General features: G+C 45.7%; 1 protein-coding gene across 3 annotated transcripts in view; it reads left to right on the top strand.

The window, feature by feature from the left end:
* Positions 1-827: 827 nt before the first annotated feature.
* Positions 828-24,023, top strand: part of LOC137793873 (activin receptor type-2A-like) — a 33,452-nt gene continuing 10,256 nt past the window's right edge. Inside the window, exons 1-6 of one of the 3 annotated variants that reach the window (XM_068590280.1) lie at positions 828-989; positions 1,655-1,734; positions 16,079-16,286; positions 17,168-17,301; positions 18,393-18,547; positions 22,557-22,580. In XM_068590280.1, coding sequence (XP_068446381.1) covers positions 1,680-1,734; positions 16,079-16,286; positions 17,168-17,301; positions 18,393-18,547; positions 22,557-22,580 — 576 coding nt within the window. In that variant the 5' untranslated portion in view covers positions 828-989; positions 1,655-1,679. Of the gene's footprint in view, positions 1,735-16,078; positions 16,287-17,167; positions 17,302-18,392; positions 18,548-22,556; positions 22,581-24,023 lie in introns of all 3 variants that reach the window. The other 2 variants (XM_068590279.1, XM_068590281.1) reach the window with 2 other exon arrangements.

Genomic DNA, 24,023 nt, shown 5'->3' with positions numbered 1-24,023 from the left:
TCAGTAGCCTACATGGTTAACATTGTTTTGTGTTGTTGCTGAAGCATCGACCGCCCCTCTTTTCGTGCAACAGCACACGCTAGAGCACAAAACGAGCAGCCCTCCCGAATAAAAACAATCCCAAGCTCGTAAAGCTGTTTCATCAAGTTGTACAAAATGAGACAGGAAGGGAATGTGTGTGGTTTCAAAACGGCGGTCAACAAAAATGGAACCATTGAGTATGCTCGACAAAAACTCTATGTTTTTGGGGCGGTAAAGCATAGTCTAATGAATGAAAAGCTTATCATTTTATGTAAAACTAAAAATCTATAGTACTTGTTAGTGTCATGTCAGGAGCCCCACAATTATATACAACGTTATAACAATACTGTACAATAAAATAACAGAAAAGTGCTTTACCAGAATAAGAAAAATGCAGAATACATCAAAAATATATAATAAATAAAAGCTATATTAACTAAGGAAGCGAACAGAAAGTATATATATATATATATATATATATATATATATATATATATATATATATATATATATATATTTATATATATATATATATATATATATATATATATATATATATATATATATATATATATATATATATATATATGTATATATAAGCAAGGCAATAAGCCTTAATAACAAGTTTCATATAGAGTTAAAATTCATTAAATGCATCATGTGGTAAAACAATGAATTGTTATATTTAATTTATAAAAAATAAGTCTGTAAATGCACGTTCCATTCGACAGCTTATTTTGAAAGGCGTCACCGGAAGCGTCGCCTAACCGTTGGGGTTCCTCAACGTAGGGGAGCAGTGACGCCATCTTGAAATTCGTCCCGACCGGAGAAGGCGAGGAGGAGACGGACTTCGGTGGGGGAAAAAAAGCAGCTCGTCCTAAACTCGGTCGCCGCATTCGCTGCACGGATTAACGGCAGCTTCCCGGGTTATATCTCACATAGGACACCGGTTCCACTCGTCCACTCGGGTAATTTCCACGGGGGAGAAGGTTGTTTGGCCCACTTTGGAGCTCCGTAATCGGCTGTTTCCCCGTCGGAGCGGACAGGGGGGAGCGAGTGAGAGAGGACTGTCGAGCTTCCACACGGATATTAAAAACAGAAACAATACCCGCTTTAAACGTTGTGTTTCTTCCCCGCGGTGGGGTCTTTGTTGTTTTTTTTTTAAATCTATAAATGCAAGGTTTTTAGAAAACCGGAGCCCCGTCGTGGAGAGAAGTTTGAGACCGGAGTGCGCTTGGTTTCCAGTCCGATGGATGTGCGCCCTGCCCGGCTGTGGCTCGGCTCTCCGCCCCGCTGGTCTGTTCGTAACACCGCCGCGGACATGTTCATGACAGACCCGGCGTGAACGCCAACAAGTCGCCCTCCATTGCCTCTCTAAACCTGGAAATACCTCCAACCATCCCTCCCTCTTCTTCACCCCTCTCCTCTTCTGTTGTTTTTTTGGGGGGAGGACAAGAAAGGCTTCGTTCACCTGGGATATTTTGGATTTTTCCATGTTGACGTTTTTAAAGATGTCTTTTTTTGCAGAGACAGTGCTCTCTGGAGCAGCGAGACATTTCATTTGACTCTTGAATGTGAGATTATTTTTTATTTTATTTTTTGTGGCTTTTTGTTTTTGCTGTTCTCTTTCTAGTCAGGGGATCCGATTCGGATGGAAAATGGGAGACGCCACCAAACTGGCCTTCGCCGTTTTCCTCATCTCCTGCTCTTCAGGTGTGTATATGGGGGGTATGCATGCGTTATTATAATCTGTGGGATGCTCATTGTTACCTGAGGAGCATGCAAATGCAATGCAACACAACAGAAAGAGGGGAAACACTCTTTATTTGCATCCTCCACGTTTTTAAAGATGCACTTTGCATGTTGGAGTCCAAGATGGGGCATGGGGACCACAAGGGGTCCTTGAGGGGCGTCTTGTGGGACATACCAGTACAAGCACATTTCCATTATGAGGCATTATCCTTGCTGTTGCCTACAAACTTGCAGAAAAGTACATTCTGAGATGAAGCTAAATATTAATAGAAAGTCTGCCTTCTAAAGGCTCTTTTAAAGCTTTTATCTATCCTGTCATATCTAATACAGCCCTAAAGGTTATGGAAAACTGGCTCGACAGGTAGACCAGGTGCAACCTTTTCATGTTTTACAGCACATTCATGTATTGCAGAGTTTATTAATGCATTTGGAATTGTCAAACCTCTTCGCAGCAGAGCAATTTCCAGGCGTCATGCGGGAGAACATTCTCCGCGTGTCCTCGTTTCCCAGGGGTGGATGCATAATGAATGTCAGCGGGGTCAGTGAGGTGATGATAAGCTGAAAAGGGACGACCCAGGATGACTTCTTTTCACGCATAGGCGCGTTCTTGTGTGACGCGCACGGCCTCCTTCACGCCAAAAGCTAGATGTCGTCTTAGAAATGCAATCTAAACTGAAATAATTCATCAGTTTGATGCTTGTTGTGTTCCTATGATGTCCTCGGACCGGTGTCCCCTCTTCATCCCCCAATGAGAGGCCTCTCCTCACATAACGCCAGCATGGTGGACCAGGCAGGGCTCCTCTTCTGGGTCAGCGAGTCTAAATAAATGCAAGTGGGAAACTGAGAAGTGTCGGAATACCTGAATTTGCTGCGATGTTTATTCATCTCATGACTGGAAGGTGACGAACGGTAAACCTACGCGTTTGACGTCTGTTTATTTCTGTAACAGCAATACTTGGTGATTGACAGGAGGCAGAGCCTAAAAAAACACACACGGATTAATTTGTCATACTTATATTCCCGTGTATGCATCTCAGAATTTAGATCGGTATTGCTATTATTTGCGTTTCTGCAACTTAACAAAACGTGTTTTCCGTGTTGCTTTGAAGTAGATTGCTTCTAAAACATTCAGCGCACATATGAAAGCAGTTGCACTTAGGAAAAAAAGTCAATTAAAATCTCCAGCCGCGGTGGAATTGTCCTTTTACAGTGAGTCCCTGGGTGTGTTTGAGTGGATATGAAAAGGCGGCTGAATTACGGTAATGGTTGGGATTGGTTGGAGTGTGAGCCAGGTGATGCCTTTATTGCACAGCGCAGCAGATGATTATTCCACTCGCTCATTACCGTCTGAAGTGGGTAAATGAATGGTTCCTACTTGAAGTGGAATAGTAATCTTCTATGAAACCCAAGCTGAGTTGGCACGGTTCAAGATGACACCAAGAACTCTCCGATAATGGCGGGGCGCGGAGCCCAGAGTGGGTTTGTTTGATGAGGCCTATTGCGACGTGCCAGAGGATTCAAGAGGACGCGGAGAATTTTTATTTAGAAGACCGACGAATGCAGAGGACCCTGCTGGTGTTGGTCGTGGACATTTCTTCAGACAGGAAGTTATGAGATGAAGTGGCTCTTTGAGAGCAATACATTGCTGCTCTGTCCACATTTTCAGTTTTCAGTGATATGAAACTGAGGAATGGCGTTGTTTTAAAGCCGAACAGTTTGCTGGTTTTAGCCTCTTAAATATGACTGTTTCTGGTCTTAGTTCATCTTATAGCATAAGAAATTAAATGCTTTTGCATTTTGCACTGTTGTTTGGACACAACGTGCAGTTTTATTGTTATTTTGGAGACCAAATAATATGGTTATCTGCAGATTAATCACTGATCAATTGATTGTTTCGTGCAGCTAGGGCTACCCCCAAAATATGTAGGTTTCAAACTTTTATTTAGGTTATCAAACGCAGCAATCAATGTCCACCGCCATATTTTATGACATCATCACCCCAAAACATTGGGGAAATGGATGTTTTGTTATTGTTGTTGTATTTAAATGCAATTTAATGTTGCTACAGCTGAACTTACAACCATAAATATGAAACTGCTCTGTCTTTCTATTCATTATTTCCACAGTTTCTGGATATTTATGAATATTCAAAGACTCCCAATTGAGCTTTAAAACCACACACGCCTTGCTTTAGTGAAACGTTGTTATCCTTGGGCCGGAGCGTGTCTGCGTGCACAGAAAGCCGGCGTAGATGTGAAGTTTGACCTGGTTTAAGGTTGCATCCAGCAGCTGCCCGGTGTTTTGATCCGTGCTGGCATGTGTAAACGCCGCTGTAACACACGGCGGCGGGTCAAGGTCGCGGGACAAAGTGTTGACGTGACGGGAGAGTAAATGTACGTTTTGTTCCCGCGGGGCGGTAGTTTAAAAAAGTCTCCTTCTGAACTGAAGGAACATTTTTACATCCAAGGAACGTCATGTGTTTGTAATGAGGGCCGCGGTCTCGGTGGGTTTTTCTTCCCTTTCCCATTTGGTGTCACACACATGCATCCAATAATAACAATCAATCATATCCATGCCACGGTTAATTACGCCCACTACGAGTGGCCATTATCTTCTGTTTATTTGCTGTGGTTGATAAGAGCCGCGACCCTTTGACCCCTTCGACCGCCTCATTTTCTCCTAATAAGTTAACGAGTGTAAATGGCTCTAAGTTGAAGCGACAAGACCGCGGCCTCTTTGTCCGAATGCCGCTCCAGTAATCGGCCGCGCTCTGCGGAGGTCGCGCCCCGGTGTAAAAAGTGCACGACGCGTTCATGGTAATTTGGGGGGAAAGTGCTGTTTATGTTTCTGCGTGCGTCCGCCACCGAGACTGATGGATGGATCAGTCAAGTCTCGTGCTTTGTCTTCACATTTGGCATCTTTTTCTGCCCACTGCAGCAGTTTCACACAGACATTGATCCTCCTGCACACCAGTGTACGGTTACATCGATATGGAGAGGATGAAGCTGCTCTGGTTTTTTCGTTGTTTTTTTAAATCCTCAAGCAGCACAACGGATCTGATGATTAAGTTTCATCTCATTCTGAACTCTGCTGCACTGAACTGGAGTAATCTAGCATTCACCAGTTGCATTAACTGGGTAAAATGGTTGACTTCCCTGCCAGCTGCTGCAGTGTCTTTGAGCAAGGCGCCGGCTGTCTTTTGGCTGTGTGTTTTACAGGCGACCTCTAACCTTTCTGCCGAGGATCGAAAGAGATAACCAGACCTTTTCCTCCTGCATGCGATTCATTATCGGATCGGTTTCACGAGATTGCTTTATTGTTTCCACACGCACAATGTCTGTGCTCTTTCCAACGCAACATCGTTCTTCATTCACAGACATAGAAGGAGTCTTTTTTTGTGTCTGAATGTAAAAACCTTGAAACACCGTCCTGCTTTAATTCTAAAAACTTGAATGGAGACAAACTGTCCTGATAGCTGACGAAATACTGTTTACTCTGGCGAACTGAGCTGATTATTTGCTCTCACAATAGTTCAAAATCATCACAAGGCCACTGAATTGATGGCTGAATCAAAGTGAAGAACCTCTTTGTGAAGCTGAAGATAATAAAAGGAGCTTTTATTTTTTTTTGGTGGCGTCCTCAAGGCTGCTGTTTATCTCTACAACATGTAAATAAAAGCGTAACGCCAGTCGTAAATGTGGCCTAAATTTTTTTTTTTTTAAAAACGTATTTAATGCACACATGGTTTGAAGTTGCTCTGTGCATTGAAACCACTCGGCCTGTGACTAAAGCGCCCTTCTGCTGCAGTGTTTTGGGTGTTTCCTGCAGCGGTCACAGGCCGGCTACCAGCGCTGTCCCATTCCCCCCCATCTATTTCTAATATGTCCGCTTGCATTATGCATTAGGCTCCAAAAGCACAGGTGTGTTTAAGGCCAGATGTAGCCTGGTTTCCCATCGGGGCCAACTAGTCCGACTACGTGCTTCCAGGGCCGTGCATCATCCCGTGCTTTAACATCATAAAAACACAGGGCTGCACTAGTTCATGTTCTTGGAGGTAAAATGGTGACCAGCGTGTTGCCAGATCTGGGCAGTGGGAGTTATGACCCTCCTAAATTTAGACTGGCCAGGTGTTTTATGCTCCGTGCACGCCACAAGCAACATGAAGGGTTTTTTTGTGTTGCATTCATGCAACGGAAGAAGAACTTCATATCGATATGTGTTTATTTATACACACACCGGTTTGGCAGTTGCTCTTTTACACAGTTGAAGTCAATAATAATCTCCAAAAAAAGGACTTTAGAGTTCGCCATCGATCCCAGCTGCGAGCCAAAGCTTTCTCTGCAAACAGAGGTTGTGGTGAACTTGTACGTTTTCATCATCTGCAGTCAACTTAATCTCCGTTAAGTTGCACGGGACCGCCGTTAATGAAAGTAAATGAATCGGGCGTGCAGGCGACCTTTTGTAAAGTTCACTTCCGATCCCTATTTCTCTGTTTGCTTACGCATTGCCGCCGTCTCTTTGGTCTCGGAGCGACATTGGAAATAAATCCACCTTCCAGTCACTTGATTGATCGTGTTTATTGTGTGTGAAAGGCCTGGCAGGTGACCTTTAAACCTCTACAATGATGCATGAACAGGTTTCAACGGCCTCGGGCCTCCTAAAAACAAACAGAGATATCTAAACTTTCACTCCAATTAAGACTCATCGAGACGTCGTAATCGTTATCGGGGGGGATTTTGTTCGGCTGCGGCGATTTGTTTCAACCTGCTTTGAGTATCGGGGTTGTGAGTGATGCCACGCAGGACAAGAGAGGAAGTAGAGAGGAAACTAGCTGATAAAATCAGTCTTGGATACTCCCAAGCAGGCCGTAGCAAATGAAAGGGTGTTACTTGGCTCTGGATCTTTTTATAACAGTAGTGACTAAAATAACACACGTGTGTTTGATCAGCTCTCAGGAAGTGGAGGCCCCTGCTCCTGATTGTTCTGTCGCCATCGTAATTAATCACATGATAAGACTCCATTACTTCTAGATCATACCCCGTTGGAGTCGTCGGCCTGTTTGTTGTGGGTCCAGTGAGAGTGAATGAGCAGGGCTGGCCCGTGTGCTTTTCAAATATTTACTTTCTTCAAACTCTTGATTCATTGTGCGGGTCAGCGGGTCCACCCGGCCACCGAAAGGTCACATGTTCGACATCCGCTGCAGGCGCTCGGTTCAAAGCATACCCGCTCGGCTCATTGAAAGTCTCGGCGAATAAGAGCATCGAGCTAAAAGCCCGAAATGCAAATGCAGCCCGATAATGTGAAGTCGACGAATGAGCCCCTGTGACCGTTACCGAGTGAAATTAAAACAAACGACGGGGAAGACGGCGAGTCCGAGGTTGGGAAGAAAAACGCAACGTCACCTGATATTTGGTGATTAACCTGAACTATCAGAGCCTCGAGGTATAGATGTACTCTAATAGCTTTTTGGATAAAACCATTCATATGTGTGGGACTATTTTATCTCCGTCTAGACCACTCGATGTGTCGGTACCCTGGAGAACGGTCCAGACCGGTCCTTTACTGTAATTAATGCGTCCTTGCAGATGTTGCCTTTATGTGCTTGGGAGCGTTTCAGTCTAGACGGAGAGGCCCTGCTTTGATCCTTGATTAAAAACTGCTAGCTGTACATTCATCGTGCTCTTGTTTCAGGCTCTCTCAAGGGTCTTCGCCCGCTTTACGCTCCCTCCCTCCTTCCTCCCTCCTTCCTCCCTCCTTCTCTCCTCCTCCTCTTCGTCCATCTCTTGCCAAGATTCCTCACTGTCACGAAGGTCGCGCTAACCTCTTATCACCAAAACCACTAAAGGGTAATGGTGTCGCGGGCGAGGGGGAGCCCTGTTTGCTCCCGATATTGTGGGTTTGTCATCCGGCCGGTATTGTTGTTTAGGATGCATAGAGCAGCCCAATGAACTGCAGAAAACATCAACAGGTCTTTGGTGCGACATTCATTGTGCTGTCATCAACACAAATACACCATTTCTAATAATTGGAAGCTTTTTTTAAAGTCTTTTTAGCTCTTGTAGCCGACTTGTCTTTTGACGCTGGAAACTCACTCGCAGCGCGAGCCTTTCTCCGAATTGCCCGTGAGGTACAGAAGGGATTTGTTCAGTCTTGAAACTCTCAGTTGGTTTGACAAGTGCTGACGGTAAAGAGCGGTTTGAAAGCTCAAAGGAGCCACCGATGGTTTTGATAAACACGACCATGAACCCTGCAGATATATTGCGGGTTTAACTCTGCACCTGTAATATAATCTACAATTAAAAATACACACGTGTTGGTGTTTTATTTCAGCTGGGAGGCGCCGCGTGACCAGTGTGTGTCATTAGTTTACACTAAATATAAAGATGAGGCCGGAGTCAGCGAGGTCGTCTTGATGAAAGAGGGGCATTTATCGGCGCTCGCCGTTTATTGGTTCGGCTTGTGTGAACGTGGCGCCGGCGAGTGAACGTGAGCCCATGTGAGCGGCCTGGGATCATATCTTTGATTTGCCCCGACCAGTAATGGTATTTGCAATGCGACTGTTTTTTTAAAGGTTTTATTGTGACTCTGTGTTGCCTTGTGATGGGTGCTTGAAGCACCCTGAATAGCTTTAGAGCAGAGGATTATGGGAAATCTCTTTATTGGACTGGGCTGAATTCACTAAGGACCAATCTCAACCGAGAGTGAGAATATATATATATATATATACATATATATATATATATATATATATATATATATATATATATATATATATTCCATTCTTCACTTATTGATTGCTTGTTTATATAAATGCTGCAGGCTTTGTGATTTTACAACATCACTGCCAACTCAATACACGGTTCAGCTTTAAACCCGAGTGGCACTTAACGCACCCTTCAAATAAATCCAAACAATTCGAGCACAGAGGGGATTGTAGGGGCGTCGGGGGATTTTCCAGATCCTTCTTCGGTATCCGGCGAGAGATAACGAGGGGTTTTAAATTGCTTCGTCCTGTAGAGAATGTAAGGAATGCAGCGGGCGACCGACTCGGGCGCAGCGGAGCACTCGGCGCTCTGCTGACCTGTCCAGCAACCGGCCCCATCGCTGCTAATTGAGGCGGAGACCAATGGGCGTTTGTCGCTCGGGCATACCAGCGGGGATTAAAGGGATTGGATTCAGTTGCTGAGTGCTGTGGTTTTTAATGCCCCCCTCCATCCCTCTGCCGCCCTCCCTCCTCGCCATGTCCCTCCTCCCGGCCATGGAAAGACTGCGGTCTTTGTGACCGGCTCACCCGAGCCAACCCGCCCGGCTCCACCATGTCACGACACCATCTGATTGAGCGTTAATGCAGAGCTCTGGCCGCTCTGTAAAATTACCGTCTCCTGTATTATGAAAAAAAAGGTGTTTGGCTGCGAGCGACTGTACACTCTCTGTTCATTCACAACGTCATTAACACTCCAGCTGGAGAAAGAAGGGACATAATACAATTACACACACATTTACCTCTTAAATACATCATTTCATCCGAAGAAGAAAAATTGTCTGTACTCTTATTATTCCCCCCACATCTCCTGTCGTCATTTCATAATCATTACCATCAGATACTTCAGGGTGATAAAGCAGAAACCCAGATTAAGCAACATGTCTAACTTTTTATATAACTAATCAAAGATGGTGGTAACCCCCCTTGCGGGCCGGTGGTTCCTGTGATAGTGCAGCAGCTGTTAATGGTGTAAAAACAGCCAGGAGCTGCCCCAAAGGCAAGTTATGGGATGAATTTCTAACCTGCGCTTGTTGACGAGCCGTCAGGATGCTAGTTTTTGATGGCTCTGGTCTCCCCACACTGTTATGTTTGCTCCTTCCTGCAGGGAAACTACAGACGGATTCATGTGGCCTCAGTGAAAATCATGCCACTGAATGTTTTTGTTTTTAATAAGCCACCTTGTAAAGGAGGAGCGCTTGATTTGATCAGAGCTGTGGACAGATCCAGGCCTGCTTAGAAAATGTTGCTGCTTGAACCCGTCACCCCAAAGCCATGTTGAGTGTCTCATACGCACACGCACACACACCGTCTAAACTCGACTGTTCGTGCAGAATATTCGCAGACATTATCACTACTTTTATAGCGTTGGTGCTAAGGTGTTAACGGCGCTATGATTAGAAGATTCCTGCTGAAAGTATGCGGTTATTCACACATGCTGCTGCTGCTGCTGCTGCTGTGGCTGCTTTTAGTTGTGTCCTGAGTCAGTTATGTGGGGGAGGAGTGTCGGCTTGCATCGGGAGGAACAACAAGTATTGCTGGAAAGCCGAGAGGCCGGCTCTGCAGACGTCACCGTTGATCCGTGACCTCCAACCAACTTCTTCTTCTTTCTTTTTAAAAACCATGCGTTGTCCCACACAAGCCAACGCCCCCGCACAACCATACATCACCTCAAATCGAGTTCAACTCCGCCTGGGCGCAGTTGATGAGTTGATCTTTAGAACAAATTCCATCAGAGCGAACAATTCCTGCTCCTGACACACACACACACACACACACACACACACACACACACAAAGAAAAGCCCTGATGAATGAGTTGTTTACCTACTTCGCTGCATGCGGTGCCGAGTGCAGGCTTGGCCCGCCAAAACGCCTTTTCATTATGAGGCTGCAGAGCAGAGAGCGGCCCCGGTGACCAGCCACACAGGAAATTAGATATTAGTTGTCTGGCAAAAAAAAAAAAACATGCCTGATGGACAGTCTGAAATGTCACACTGTGGTGCAATTATGAAGGGATAATAAACTCACCTGTGCTATCGCAGTTTTTTATTAATGAATCTTTGGAGTGGAACACCTACTGCTCGGGGACCAGCTGGAGACAAAGGAAGTAAACACAGTATAGGTTGAATGAATCATGGAGCTTTGAAAAGGACTGGATATGGAGATAAGCCAAGTTTATGTAAAGAAACGTGTTTAAAGCGCACAGTTCAAACTCTCAGGAACAAAACCCGGCCCGCAAGCTCGAGGATTCCTAAATTAATCCGACACTTTTATCTGTTTCACCAGCCAGCTTTTGGTTTTTGGAGTAGAGAGAATAAAACCCCCGGGTGTCGGCTGGCCACCTGCCAAAGGGACTTGAAATATCTCCAGCCTTTGTCAGCTGGTTTGGTGGTCATTTCCCACCCAGCATGCACCTCACCAGCCTGGCAGAGACATGTGCTCATACTCGAGATGTGATTGTTTTTAGCTCTGGAAGTCCGGCTGTGTTTGAGAAGCTACTTCCTGTCTCGTAAACAGGAGAGCTGCTTATGGCCGTGAACCAATGGAAAACAAGCATTAATTGGACGTAATATGGTTCAAATGTTTGAAGGCTGGATGGTTGTCGCTGTCATAGTTTTATAAAATAAGACCCGAGTTCAAACTCATGAATTTATTACTTTCACCCGACGTCCAGTGTCGTGTTTCTTCTCCTCATCGCCGTGCTGCCTCTTGTGTTACTGTCAATACTCGTGTTATAATACTCACGTTTCATTTGACATGAAAAAAACAAACAAAAGTATTTTAAAAAGGGAATTTAATACCAACTCATAGTTTAATACCAGACCGCACACACTAGGAGGTCTGGTATTAAACTCATAGTTTAATACCAGACCTCCTAGTGTGTGCTCTTCAAATGAAAGTAATGTTTTGGGAAAGATTAGTATCGAGTAATATTTATAGCATTTTAATTATTACCTTCATTTAATTCATGGGACCATGCAACATCCTAAAGAATAATCTCACTTTTATGCAATAAGGAAAATAATATAAAAAATAGAATCATTCTTGGGGAAATATTAAACTTGTATAGCTTTGTAAAGTAAAATATACTTTGTTTTTCTCTTTTTTTTTGCACTGCATTTGTATTAATGCAGGTCCAATAACTTCTAGATGTGATATACATATATAAATACTACACATAATGTAATTTGTATTGCAATAAATATGTTTTTTGATTTAGTGATTCTTGGTTTGGGTAAAGCAACATTTGATTGCTGGTAAACTTTACCTTTCCTCTGCAGGAAAATGAGCAAATAGTGAGGCTTAGAATACATAAACTTATAACCCAAAACAGTGTTTTTCCTGACATTTAAGTGAGAAGCTTCTGCTAGCTCCAGCGTAGCACAGCAACAGCAACCTGTGGAGCTTCTTTCTCAACAATAAGAACATTTTCCTGGCATTGCTCATATCTCGATCAAACATCTGGCCCTTGAATCGATTTTCCTTTTTGAAGCTTCAGCTGAACTCTGAGCTATCTGAGCCTCCGGGTCCATCAGAGAGCGCCTCGCTGTCAAAGAGGGAAGCGTCGCCCTCGCCGCATCTCTCGCATCCAGGTTCTCAGAATCGCCTTTTACCTAACGTGACCTCTCGGCCCGCCGCAACAAGAGATTGAATTTTACAGAGCCGGCAGCAGATAATCAGTAATCTCCAGTCGCGGCCATCGCTGCCAAGTCCACAATCTTTTTCTCTCGAGTGAATCACGGCCCCCTGTTTGCCGCCTAATTGTTCTTTAAAAGAAATCGGGTGTAATTGCCCCATTAGATTGTTCTGCGGCTGCAGGAATATCTTGTTTGACGGGGCGAGGGCCAGGAGCTTAATCACCGTGGAGGAGAGCATCAGCTAAATGGCCAGAATGTAACATTTTAAAATGTCAAGAGTGAATTTTCAGGCGGCTAACGAGGGGCGAGGGCGAGAAGCAAAACCCCAGTGGATTGAGAAGTGGGTCGGGTGTTTAGACGTTCTGCATGGGGAGGGAGCGCAGAAACGTCCGCCACTAAAGTAGGTCGCGGTTAACCTTGATGAATGTCTCTCCGACTGGAGGAGAGAGAGCGCCATGTGGTCACTTCTGTACGCGAGGAGAAAGGAAGCCGCGTGGGAGGGGAGGCGTGCATTCTTTAAGGCGCTGCAGTGATTTGACTGATTGCACTTGTAGCGGCGTGCAAATATTTATCTTGATGAAGGAAAAGGAAGGATCCTTTTTTTTTGTTGGAGGCGATAAGTCAACGGCTTCATTGTTGGCGATCCTCACGTAAATAGATGCTTTTCTTTGCTTGTTGGTGTTTACCCGCCATGATCTGACCTTCCCTTCCTCGCCATGATTATCAGTTACCTCGACTGCTGTTAGCTTCTTTTCTTGTGTTCTTTCTGTTATTTTGACGCTGACATTTTTCCTACGTTACAAGAAAGACGACCTCGCATCGAGGGCATCGTCGCCCGACGCCGATCTCCCTCTCAAAGCGAGCCAGCTCCACTCGTGTTTGACATTTCTATACGTGGAATATCTCTCTGAGACAAAGAGCTTCTCTCTTTATTGCCTGGATGTGTGCTCGTGGGTGGAAGCCCTATTGTATGTCCTTGCACAATCGCTCGTGTAGGCTCTGCACTCACCGACATTATCCGCTTTAGTGAACTCTGAGCTGCGACTTAGTCAGAAGATTGATTTCTCTGCTTTATACCCTTCATATCCGCCATACTGCCGGGCAGCTCTCGCCCACCTTTGGCACACGGCGCTATAGGCAGCCGTCCCGTACTGTCACCTCATTTCAGAGCGGTGATTGATTTCGGCTCTTAGCGGCTGTATTTACAACGGGGCTCTGTATTTGCAGTTCACACGGCTCGCAGCGCTCTCTCACGCCGTGTAATACCTTGAATTGAGATGTTATCAATGGAGCTGCTGCGTGAATATATGAGACGATATCATGAAGAGCAAACCTCTCCTCTCGGGGCAGGAGGATCAAACCAAGCTCAGATGTGAGGCTTTCACGCTTTCATTTAGTCGTATACGATTAAATATCTTTGGGTAACCTTGGGTTTATTATACTGTGGATATTTCACTGTATTCTAACTTATTATAGCAAAAACAGTGACAAAATCTGCAGATTAATACCTTGTAAATACCAAGTCAGTAAGTTTTGCTGCTTTCTCTGCTCTGCTCGCTGCTTGTGACGCGCTGCTGATGAAGTTCATGCAGGAAGTCGGGCTAATCCTTCCTGCTGCAGTCGTTGTAAATCACTCCCCAGTAAAAATGGAAACACGCGAGCCAAGAAGCTCCACGTAACGTCCATGGGGATCAGCGCTAGCATGGCTAATGCCGTTACACCAGAAGTGGCTAATGAGCTAACCTTCCGCTTTACCTCTGCATACCTCGCCGTAATTATCGCTTCCAGCTCCCACGGGGCGCCCGCGGAGGGAGCGCTCACTCCCGTCCAGGAAGAAGAGGAGAAAGAATAGAAAGCAGGCGCCGTGCACAGCCCACTTACGCTGCTGAGGGCCGGCTGGAGTGGGCGAAGCCGCCAAACGCAGCCTCTCCTCTTGAGACAAAGTCGTAGCATGCGTCGTGCTGGAGCCAGGTTATCGTAAGGGAAGCATCACATGATATATTGTGCTGCCTGAACACCCCCAAAGGCATGCTGGGAAATCTGAAGGCTCCAGTTCAATACTGTATTTAAGGGCGTTTCTTTTGTTACACACGAGGCCCGGCCTTTTTTCAGCAGCTCTTAGTGCCTTCTGCAGATGTCTTGCTCAAGGGCATCTTGGCAATCGTCCCCCTTTTTTTTAATTGAGAGCTCATGCAGCGACACAGAACTGTTGCTCCTTGTTCATTTTGTGCCGTCAGGTTTAGTGATTTGTTCACATTTAAGACTTTACATGCAATGATGTCATCGTCCCCGAGGAGTTATCAATTGCATGTTCAGACAGACTCGTCTTCTCTGGCGTGTTCAACACACTCAACGTTCGCTTGGGCTCTTCTTTTCTCGTATTTGCTCCAGCCATTTGCTCACTCACTCTCACTCACACACACACACACACACAGGCAACAGTTCACAGTTGCACCTGTTGCTGTGAAATAGTTTCAGGGCTTCGTGGGAAATGGATTTGACGAGAGAAAGTGCCGCCAGCGCTGCTAAGAGGCAGAGTGACCTCGCCTGCCAGTGAAGTAGCCGCTCTCTCCGCTCGCAGCTGCTAATGCCGGTGAACAGAGACCTGCAGCGCGCTCGCATTAACTGGCTTTACTTAAGCAGCCATTTTAATGAAGAACGCATCATCTTCCTAAAGGTAAACTCCATTATGGCGGCACGGTCAGGGAGGACGCCGTGGAGGATAATCGGATAACGATCATATGAACTGAAGCTTTATTCTTTATGCGTCCTGCACTTCTGCGTTAAGTAACATGTTAAAAGCGGCAATAAATAAAAGCTGGCGAGGTCAAGAGTGCAAATATATGAGCATATAATTCATAATGAAGAAAAACCTCCTCAGATGTTTTCATGACGAGCTCTGAGTAGATCACAAACTTCAGTAATCGCACATAAAAAGCCCAAATTGTGTGATGGTATTAAAATAGACGCATCATAAAACAGATTATCATGTAGCTGTTACATAAAGCGGACATGTTGCATGATTTAGAGCTTTGTTCACGTCCCCATTTTCCTTCATGCACAGAAGAGTTTAAAGCTTTTGTGTGTGTGTGATTTTCAGCAGAATGAAATATCCCCCTGATAAGCAGCACGACAATAAGTGTCTTCTTGGGTCAGCAGAGCTCTCGTGATGCTCATCGCATCCGGATGACTGAGAGTTAACATCGACGTCTCAGAGCGGTTAAAAAAAAAAAAGACTTATTGCTCCTTTGGGAGCGAAAACAGAACGATACGTAGGAAGCCGTTTTGGTTTCCTGTGTGTCTGAAGCGCCGAGCGGAGGCCGACTGTCTTCAGTCTCGTCAGCAGTCTGAACCGGACTCGCTCTCTGACAGGTGATGAGAGGCGGCGGCGGCTACGCTAAACTGACAAGCTGTCATGCAGCGTTTTCTCCTGGATATCGGGTTTGCGAAAAACCCGCCGCCCGCGCTCGTCCGCCAGGAAATCAAGAGTCTCCTTTTATTTTGGCGGGGGAGGCAATCGCCTTGCTGTGTTCGTAAAGTGGATTTTGTGTTCCCCCATAACCTTGTTGTCTCTGTCATACCTGGGCACTTTTTATTGCTCATCTATTGACTCTGAAGCACTTGAGAGATGCCACTAAAAAAGTCCCAGAGAAGTGAATTTTATTGAAACAAAATGTTTGATGACTTCACATACTTCGAGGCTGTAAAATGTCATTCCACCAGTTATTGATACACAACTAAATTATTTTATTTTATGTGTTTTCATCTTCTGCCCAAAGTGGCTGCTGGTAAATCCTCCACTTGCAAAAGCTGATTTTCTGAGGCTGACATGTTCGATGGAACTGTGTTTTCAAACGCCGTCTTTTTAAAAACCATAATTCGCGCTCTCTCCTTTTCCTCTGCAGGTGCCATCCTGGGACGCTCGGAGACGCAAGAGTGCGCCTACTACAACTCCAGCTGGGAGAAGGAGCGCACCAACCGCAGCGGCATCGAGCCGTGCTACGCCGAAAACGAGAAGCGCCGGCACTGCTTCGCCACGTGGAAGAACGTCTCCGGCGCCGTGGAGGTCGTCCGGCAGGGCTGCTGGCTGGACGACGTCAACTGCTACGACAGGTACGGCAGCAAGCCCCACTGATTGAGCTCCTTTGGAATGTTTCTGCAGGAAACATCCTTTATTCCTCCTGTGTGCATGTGTATCCGTCCAACGTTCATGCACAAACACATCACCTTTTCTGTGAACACACTTAAAGAACCGGTTTTTATTTAGTGTGCTTTCCCATCCCGATGACTGGCACAAGGCTGCATTTTTAATTACCAGGCAGAGGAAATTGAAATTGCTGTGTTCATCTCCAGCCGTAAACAGATATTAATAGGCGGTATTATTCTAGTTTCCTCCCGGCTGGAACACGAGCCCGGCCCTAGCTGCTGGTTCGAGCCAGTTCTGCTTGTTTTCCTTTTGATTCCCGATGCGATAACGTTGCTGTAGATTCTGCAGCTCAGTTCGGGTACCTCTGCTCAGACGGCGCCGCCTCGCCTCCCCGGAGAGTCCAGAGCAAGTCGAGGGCGGCTGCCACTTCCTTTGGCTTTTATCTGATGACTGTGTGAGTGTGAAAGAGGGAGAGTGTGTGTGTGCGTGCACGCGATTGTTAGTGTACGCGTGTGTAGGAGTGATATTTTATAAATGTTTTTCTTTCATGTCTTCCGCAGCAGAGAGGAAGTGTGTGTTTGTGTGAAAGTGTACGCGCGTATGTTCCAAGTGTGTTTGTGCGGCATGTCCTTCTGCAGTGAGTGCATCAAGAAGTGTGTGCGTGTGTGTTGTGTGTGTACATGCAGATGATGGGTTCCCTCCCCCCCTCCCTGCGTGCCAGTGTGCACTCACTCGCACTTAAATAAAATAAATTGCTTCCACGTCCTCTGCGGTGAGCAGAGGGGAGAGATCGGTGAGATCCTTGTGTTGTTTTTTTTACATTTCCCACCTCTGTTGTCCTCTGCAGTAACGAGTGTGTAGAGAGGAAGGAGAGCCCCGACGTCTTCTTCTGCTGCTGCGAAGGCAACATGTGCAACGAGAAGTTCCTGTACGCGCCTGAAGCGACCCCGCAGAGCGACCCGTACCACTCAACCGCCTACAGTACGTACAGACACACACTGTGTATTTAAGGCGGCGTCGTTGGGAGCAAAAACACTCTGAACATTTACACAACGTCCAAGCTTTTTACTTTGGAGACATAGTCCTGACATGATGTTAATATGTTTATGTGTTTGCATGCAGTTTACTTTTGCTTCACATGGGATGGTTGATAGTCGGCCTGAAGCATTGAACCTAGCGTCAACCCAAACAAGAGCTGTCACTCAACGCAGTGACTGTCTGCAGCGGATGAATCGATGCTGGAAGACAGATAACACTGAGACGATTAGCGAAGGAGTCCTTTGATAACGAGTGTTTTTTATGTGAGATTTGAGAGGAGCAACAAAGCCGATCTGCAGAGGGAAAAGATAGTGAGACTAATTCAGATGCAGAACGATGACACTGTGTGGCGGCGCCGGCGTCCTTGCGCTCGTCACTTTTCCAGCTAAATTGTCCAACAGGCCCGTCTGTCTTTTCGTATTTCTTTAAATGTTGACTCTACGAAAACCTACGGACGCCCTGCGGAGACCAACTCTTTTGACAAGCGCCCCGAGTGGCAAGTGATGCAGCTGGTGCAGCCCCCCGTCAGCCAACCCCCAACCCCCCAACCCCCTCACACCCTGAGGTTGGCGTCCGAGCGGCGGCGCTCTGACAGCACTGCCGAATCAGACTGTCACACCTTGTGATGGGAGGACGGGCTGAGCCAGCAGGCGTCACCCGGCGGCTCCCGCAGGGGTCGAACGCAGTTCAGGCCTCTGTTATTTTTGGCAGGAGGATTACGTTATGTCACGAGATAGATTTGCTAATCCTGTGTGTGTGTGCGTGTGTGTGTGCGTGCGTGCGTGTGTGTGCGTGCATTGATATGATCCCCAAGCACAGTGGCAGTAAGCTGTAAGCAGAGTTGCTGCTGCACTTAGAGATGATGTAGCACATTGTCAGGCCAATCAGGCGCGCGGTTTTCTTTCTCTTTACTCCTGTTTTCACCTTGACTCAACCTTTTTTTTATATTTCACTGCTTTATTTTTGTTGTGCAGTTGCGAGTCCTATCTTAAAATGTTTCTTCTTCTGCTTCTTGCCACTATCTCCTCCCGCAGCCACCTCCAACCCATTTTCCCAGAAGCCCCAGCTGTTCAGCACTCTGCTGTACTCCCTGGTCCCCATCATCGGCCTGGCCGCCGTCGTCCTCTTCTCCTTCTGGATGTGGAGACACCACAAGCTGGCCTACCCGGCGGCCCTCGTCCCCACACACGTAAGTCTCCTCAGAGGGAAAACTAAAGCTCGACGTTAAAAACACTTTTGTCTTCACGTCCGTGACACTCATCGGAGGTCGCTTGTCAATCAAACGTGGCGGCGGCGACCGCTGGTGTCCTCTTTCTCCCAAGTTGCTGCTGACGCAGTCAGAGTTTCGGCCATCGCGTCCCGACTTCATCCGCTAATTGCAAACGAAGAGGAAATGTAAAACGCTTCGGTTTTCTCCCAGATTTATGCGTTTGAACTAAACCAGGAACAAGCAAGAAAGTTCAAAGTTGCTCAGCCGCATAATGCAGCTCAAAAATAATAAATAAAATGCATAAACGGTCTCATTCTGCTCCGGTTGATTGGGTTGATTTAATGCTCATTACTCGCTAGCTGCTTGTATTGTGTTATGCAGTTTTTTTACTAAGGTTTAGCCCTGATCCAGTTTCTCAGTGGGCATCTCCTGCCCTTCACCTTCACGATGATTGCTTTCTCAGTTTCTCCTTCCAGAGTCTAGAAGGACAAGTTCTGGTTCTGTCCGTTTCTTCTCCCTTGAGTCTCAGAATCACACGAGATGGGAAACGGACTAAAAGGACTTCTGACGCACATCTGAGCGTCTCGCTCTCTCTTCTTTTCCTCGCTCAGCCAAACTTGCCATCAGGCTTTTCCCACAGAAAAAGATCCTCTCATATCTACACGTCTGATCACTTTCATGTCTTCACTTGAATCTGCCGGTTTCATCACCTCCCGCACACCTTTTTTTTAAATATCTCCGTTCTCGTAGGACGGAGAATAAGACTCCTCATTCCTGATTCATTCCTTTTCTTCTTACTTATTTTTTATGATTTGATTTGCGGTTTAAACCCGGCGGCGCCGGCGCTATATTCCGTGCTGCTCAGCAGCAGAGGGGGGGAAAGAAAACCCAACAGAGCTTCCACCGTATGGAAGAGGAGTCAGGGGCCGCTGCATTATTGATGAGGCTTTATATAGGCAAACAAAACTAAACACAGAGACGCTCGCAGCGCTGCCTTGGAGGAGCATGGCGGCGATGGGTGGGTGGTTAGAGCAGGGGAGGGAGCGAGGAGAGACATGCTATTCTTTCAACTTAGTTATTGTGTTTGCACAGTGCTGAAGCATAGCAGGAAAGAGATAAAAAGACAGTGACACAACACAATCGGATGCTAATGTGCATTGGAAAAACAACACCGCTAAGAGGCTTATGAATCATCCTACCTGGAAGCAGATAAATGAATAAATAAACATGGTGGAACAGAACGGGACCGAAGGAGAGCGGATCAGATAACTAATGATGATGCAGCTAAAATATTCATAAAATCACAAGAGGCAGAAAATGAAATCAAATAGCCGCGATGGAACAGATGAAGCCGCGCCGGATGCGTGTGATGGCGTGTGCAGAACTATTTAATGCATGAGTGAGTAGGTGTAGGAGGAAAGGAGGTCACTCGAACACGAACGTGTTTAAAAGTCAGCTCGTGTGCTGTTTCTGGAAGGAGGTGATGCAGTAAACCCCACCCGCCCGCTGCGTGAAGGAGGATAAAACAAGCGCAGGCGTGTTTACCATCACTAGCTGATAGCGATCAGTAGCTTGTTTTGTAACAAACTGATGGAGTTTACAGTGTGAAGATGGAGACACGGAGAGCAGAGGGAGGGGATTTATATATATATATTATATCTGTTTTTATTTATATATTTGTATATATTATATTTAATTATATATATGTATATGTGTATTCTAATTATTTATATATGTATCTGTATTTATACATATATTCGTATATGTATTATGTTTTTTATATTTATTTCTAAAAAATATATATATATATGTATGTATATCTAAATAAATATATATAAATAATCATAGATATATAATTATTTATATGTATTTATTTATATAATTATTTATATGTATTTATTTCTATATTCGTATATATAATATATTTGCTTATATATGTATAATTATTCATATGTATTTATGTATTAATAGAGAGACATTTCCTTGACAACATATTTGACATTTGATGAGCGGCTGCTGTTGAAAGCGACTCGTGTCCTGAAGTCAAAAGTAATCTCGTTCTTAACACGCTGACATGAGAGCGGCATCGATCTTCTCTCAAAGCTCTTGGCGAGCAAACAAAACGACCAACGTTGAAGTCGCTCCGTCTGAACGTCGTCCAATAACACTTACAACAAGTCGTGGACACAAGTCGTCCAATCTTAATAACACGTCAACATTTAAAGCGTGACAACGTCATTGCTGCGTTCCTATTCGTTGAAACTTGAAAAGCAGGAGCCGTTTCTGCTTCATCATGCTCGTCCCTGCGCTCCATACGCACTCATGTTTTTTTAATATGACGCTTACAAATTGCTCTGCACTGGTTGCCAGTTAGCTTTTTTAGCGCCCCGCGTGAATGGGAAGCTGTTCCGGTCGCTCGTCGCAGGTGTCGGTCGTTTCCCGACATCCGAAGCGTCGCTCCTCTTAGAAACCTGGCAGAGCTCTGCTTCACGCTGCGCTCTTTTAATCTAAATCTCTAATTAAAAGGAGTAGGAGTGTGATTATGTCACGAACAAGCAGCTGCAGTCGGATCAGAGCACAACGATGTCACGTATGCATAATGCTGGTTTGTGCTTTTCAGTAAAGCTCCAACCTCCAGTTGCTTTTCACGCTAACGACCGTAAGAAAGAAATCTATATTTGTCTTCATGACATTCGAATCAATTCAGTTCTCCTGCGTACGATTTTCCGCATTTTCTACACACATTCGTAGACAGAAAAAAGCTCATCAAGCTCTTGCCGTTATTCTCTTTGCGAGGTAATGAAACATGCAAAAGTAATTGTTCCCACTTAATGATCTTTAATGGATTCCTCCGCTGGCGCCGAGGACAGAAGGAAAGGAAGCTCAGAGCTCCTGCTGTACTGCAACTCGTCGCTGTGAGCCGAAGGGCGGCGTCCTTGAGGAAGGAGGCGGGCTCACAGAGTGCACGCTTGATTGACATTGACTCTACGACCCTTCAATGGATTAAATCCGGGGTGAAATGCAACTTAATTGCCTCCCGTCATTATGTCATTGTGATCGCGGTCCATCGCGAGCTGCGTATCTGCCACCGAGCCTCCATTATTCACGCCACAGTGCGAAGTGGAGGCAAACTGGAATTGATCCTGTCTGAGTACACAGACCCACAGCTTTCACTGGGAGAGGCCCGGAGCACTTAAACATAAGTCTGGCCTCTCTTTTTTTCCTTCCACCTGGACCCCATTTTCTTATCTCTATCCATCTCGCCAGATCGATTCTGACCAAAATCTCATCAATTGCTTTATTATGGAGCTACTTGCGTCTTGTTTGTCTGGGTGCAGCTTTCCAAAAGGACTCCTGATTGCCGGGAGGACTCCAAACATCCTTATTTTGTCTTCTCTGGTGCTGCACATGTGTTAAAAGACCTACTTTGTGTTTAGGGTTTGAGTTATGCTTGAATCCTCTTAGTGAGAGACTTTTATTTAACATTGATCGTTCTTGCATGTGGCTGTGTATCAAACTTAAAATACGTTTTTAGTCTTTACCAAAATGTGCCAATAACACATCACGTAGTACCTGTTTTAAATGGAAAAAATACTTTTAAAATGTGATCTTAAGAAAGGCAAACTATTCCCCGACCCTCGATGAGAAGGACATCATTTTGTACAACCCGGTCTCTGTTAATCTTTTTCATTCACTTGTTAACCCAACATTTCTGTCTCTTCCATGCTTCTTTTTTGGGGTACTTTCATGCGTTTCTTTTAGTTTGGTTTCACTGAGATCCAGGTGAACTTCTCCTGGTCCTGTCACACGTTGCTCAATCCATTTTAAGTTGCTTAAGTTGCTCAAATATACCTGCTAATCGCCTTGGTCCGGAGCGCGATGGAGAACAAACTTGTTCCGGGTAGACCTTTTTCTCTGCCTCTCTTTTAATCCTCTAACCGACAGAAAATAATGTCTCTGTTTGCTTCTTATGTTCTTTTTCAACCAGCACGCCTTTCACATTATGGTGGAGGTAAGAGCAGTTCAAATGAAGTTGAAAACCATTTTAGTCCCCCCCTTTCCTTCTCCCCTTCCTCTTTCTTTGGGTTCAGAGCTTGGTATGAATTCTCCACCTCGATCCCAGACCACCATTTTGTTCTTCTTCTCTTTGCTTTTTTCCGACAGCGTCTTGTTTACTCGGTTCGCAGCACATTTCTGTCTGTTGTTTTTTTTCTGCCTGGGTTTATTGCATGGATAGATGTCTTTTGTGTTCCCTGCTGAAAACGTATTGTGCATGGTGGAAAGTGGCCAACGTGGCTCCGAATGCAGCCCCCCCCCCCTTTTCTTTTTTTATTCGGTATGAATGTCCACCTGTGATGTTTATGTAACGCACTGTGCCTGATGTGACCCAGTTTCCAGAGCGGTATCTGCTGGACCTATGGCTCCCCACGTCTCCCAATGCGGAGACGCAGCAGCCGGCATGCTTTCCCATCTTGTTTGCAGACTGAGGAGTGCAGACACATTTTGCATAAGTAGGAGAATTGCCTCTTACCTGGAACATATTGCAAGTCGGGGAGTGTAAATTGCTTAAGTACAAGAGGAGCATAAGCCTTTTGCAAATGTGCTTTGGCGGAAATTTGATCAAACCGGAGGAGAAGGATGGCTGCAGACATCACAGAGAATCCTCATTTTTCCCAAAGAGGAGGCGGCTCTCTGAATGACAAAGTTTCTGCGCGGGCTTCTTGTCAGTCCATCCGTCCATTTTGACTCTCTTTTAAGGTCGTGTCACCGGCGGTTTGGGTTTGATGTAACCTCAAGTTTTATGGCCGTCTCCTCAACGAGGTGTGACCTTCAGATAGTGCAGAGTCGCTGCCCGTTGAACTTCTATCTCTCAAAAATCAAAACTTAGCGTTTTGATTCTATTTTGCATGTGAATACCAACCTGCCCCTGAACCTGGGACGAGTTAGACCAAACCAAACCAGACCGAACCAGACCCGAAGGACCCCGTTCTGATGCAATGGATGATGGTGTAATCCGATTAGGTCACGGGAGACGCTTGAGGGTTGGGAAGAACGGCGTGAAGCAGCAGATTCTGTTTTCCTGTTTCCTGTGGTCTGCTGACGGAGTGTAATGCGCCCCCGCTGGAGGCCGCGGCGCCCTGCGATCGGACAAGGGATCCGGTGACTCCCGAGAGGAGGTGGGAGGGGGGGGTCGCCTCGTCAGGCCGAAGCCCGAAAGACAGACGAAGAGTTTCCAGAAACAATGCGGACAGAAAGAAAAGAGTCACGCGATAAATTCAAGTTTATTTTTTCATCGTCATTGGGGTCATCTCAAGTCGCTGGTGTTGAGGATCAGTCCTTCAACATCAGATCTATCGACTCCATCAGATCCAGATCCATGAGTCACATGGTCCTCTCTGTTGCCCGACGTTGTCTCCGTGCAGGAATCCTCCTCGCCCTCCTGTCCTCACACGTC

This window comes from Clinocottus analis, unplaced genomic scaffold, assembly GCF_023055335.1.
Source record: "Clinocottus analis isolate CAN_PGR_092001 unplaced genomic scaffold, fCliAna1.0.p SCAF_24, whole genome shotgun sequence".
NCBI classification, from domain to species: Eukaryota; Metazoa; Chordata; class Actinopteri; order Perciformes; family Cottidae; genus Clinocottus; species Clinocottus analis.
This window is presented reverse-complemented; position numbering and strand designations above follow the sequence as displayed.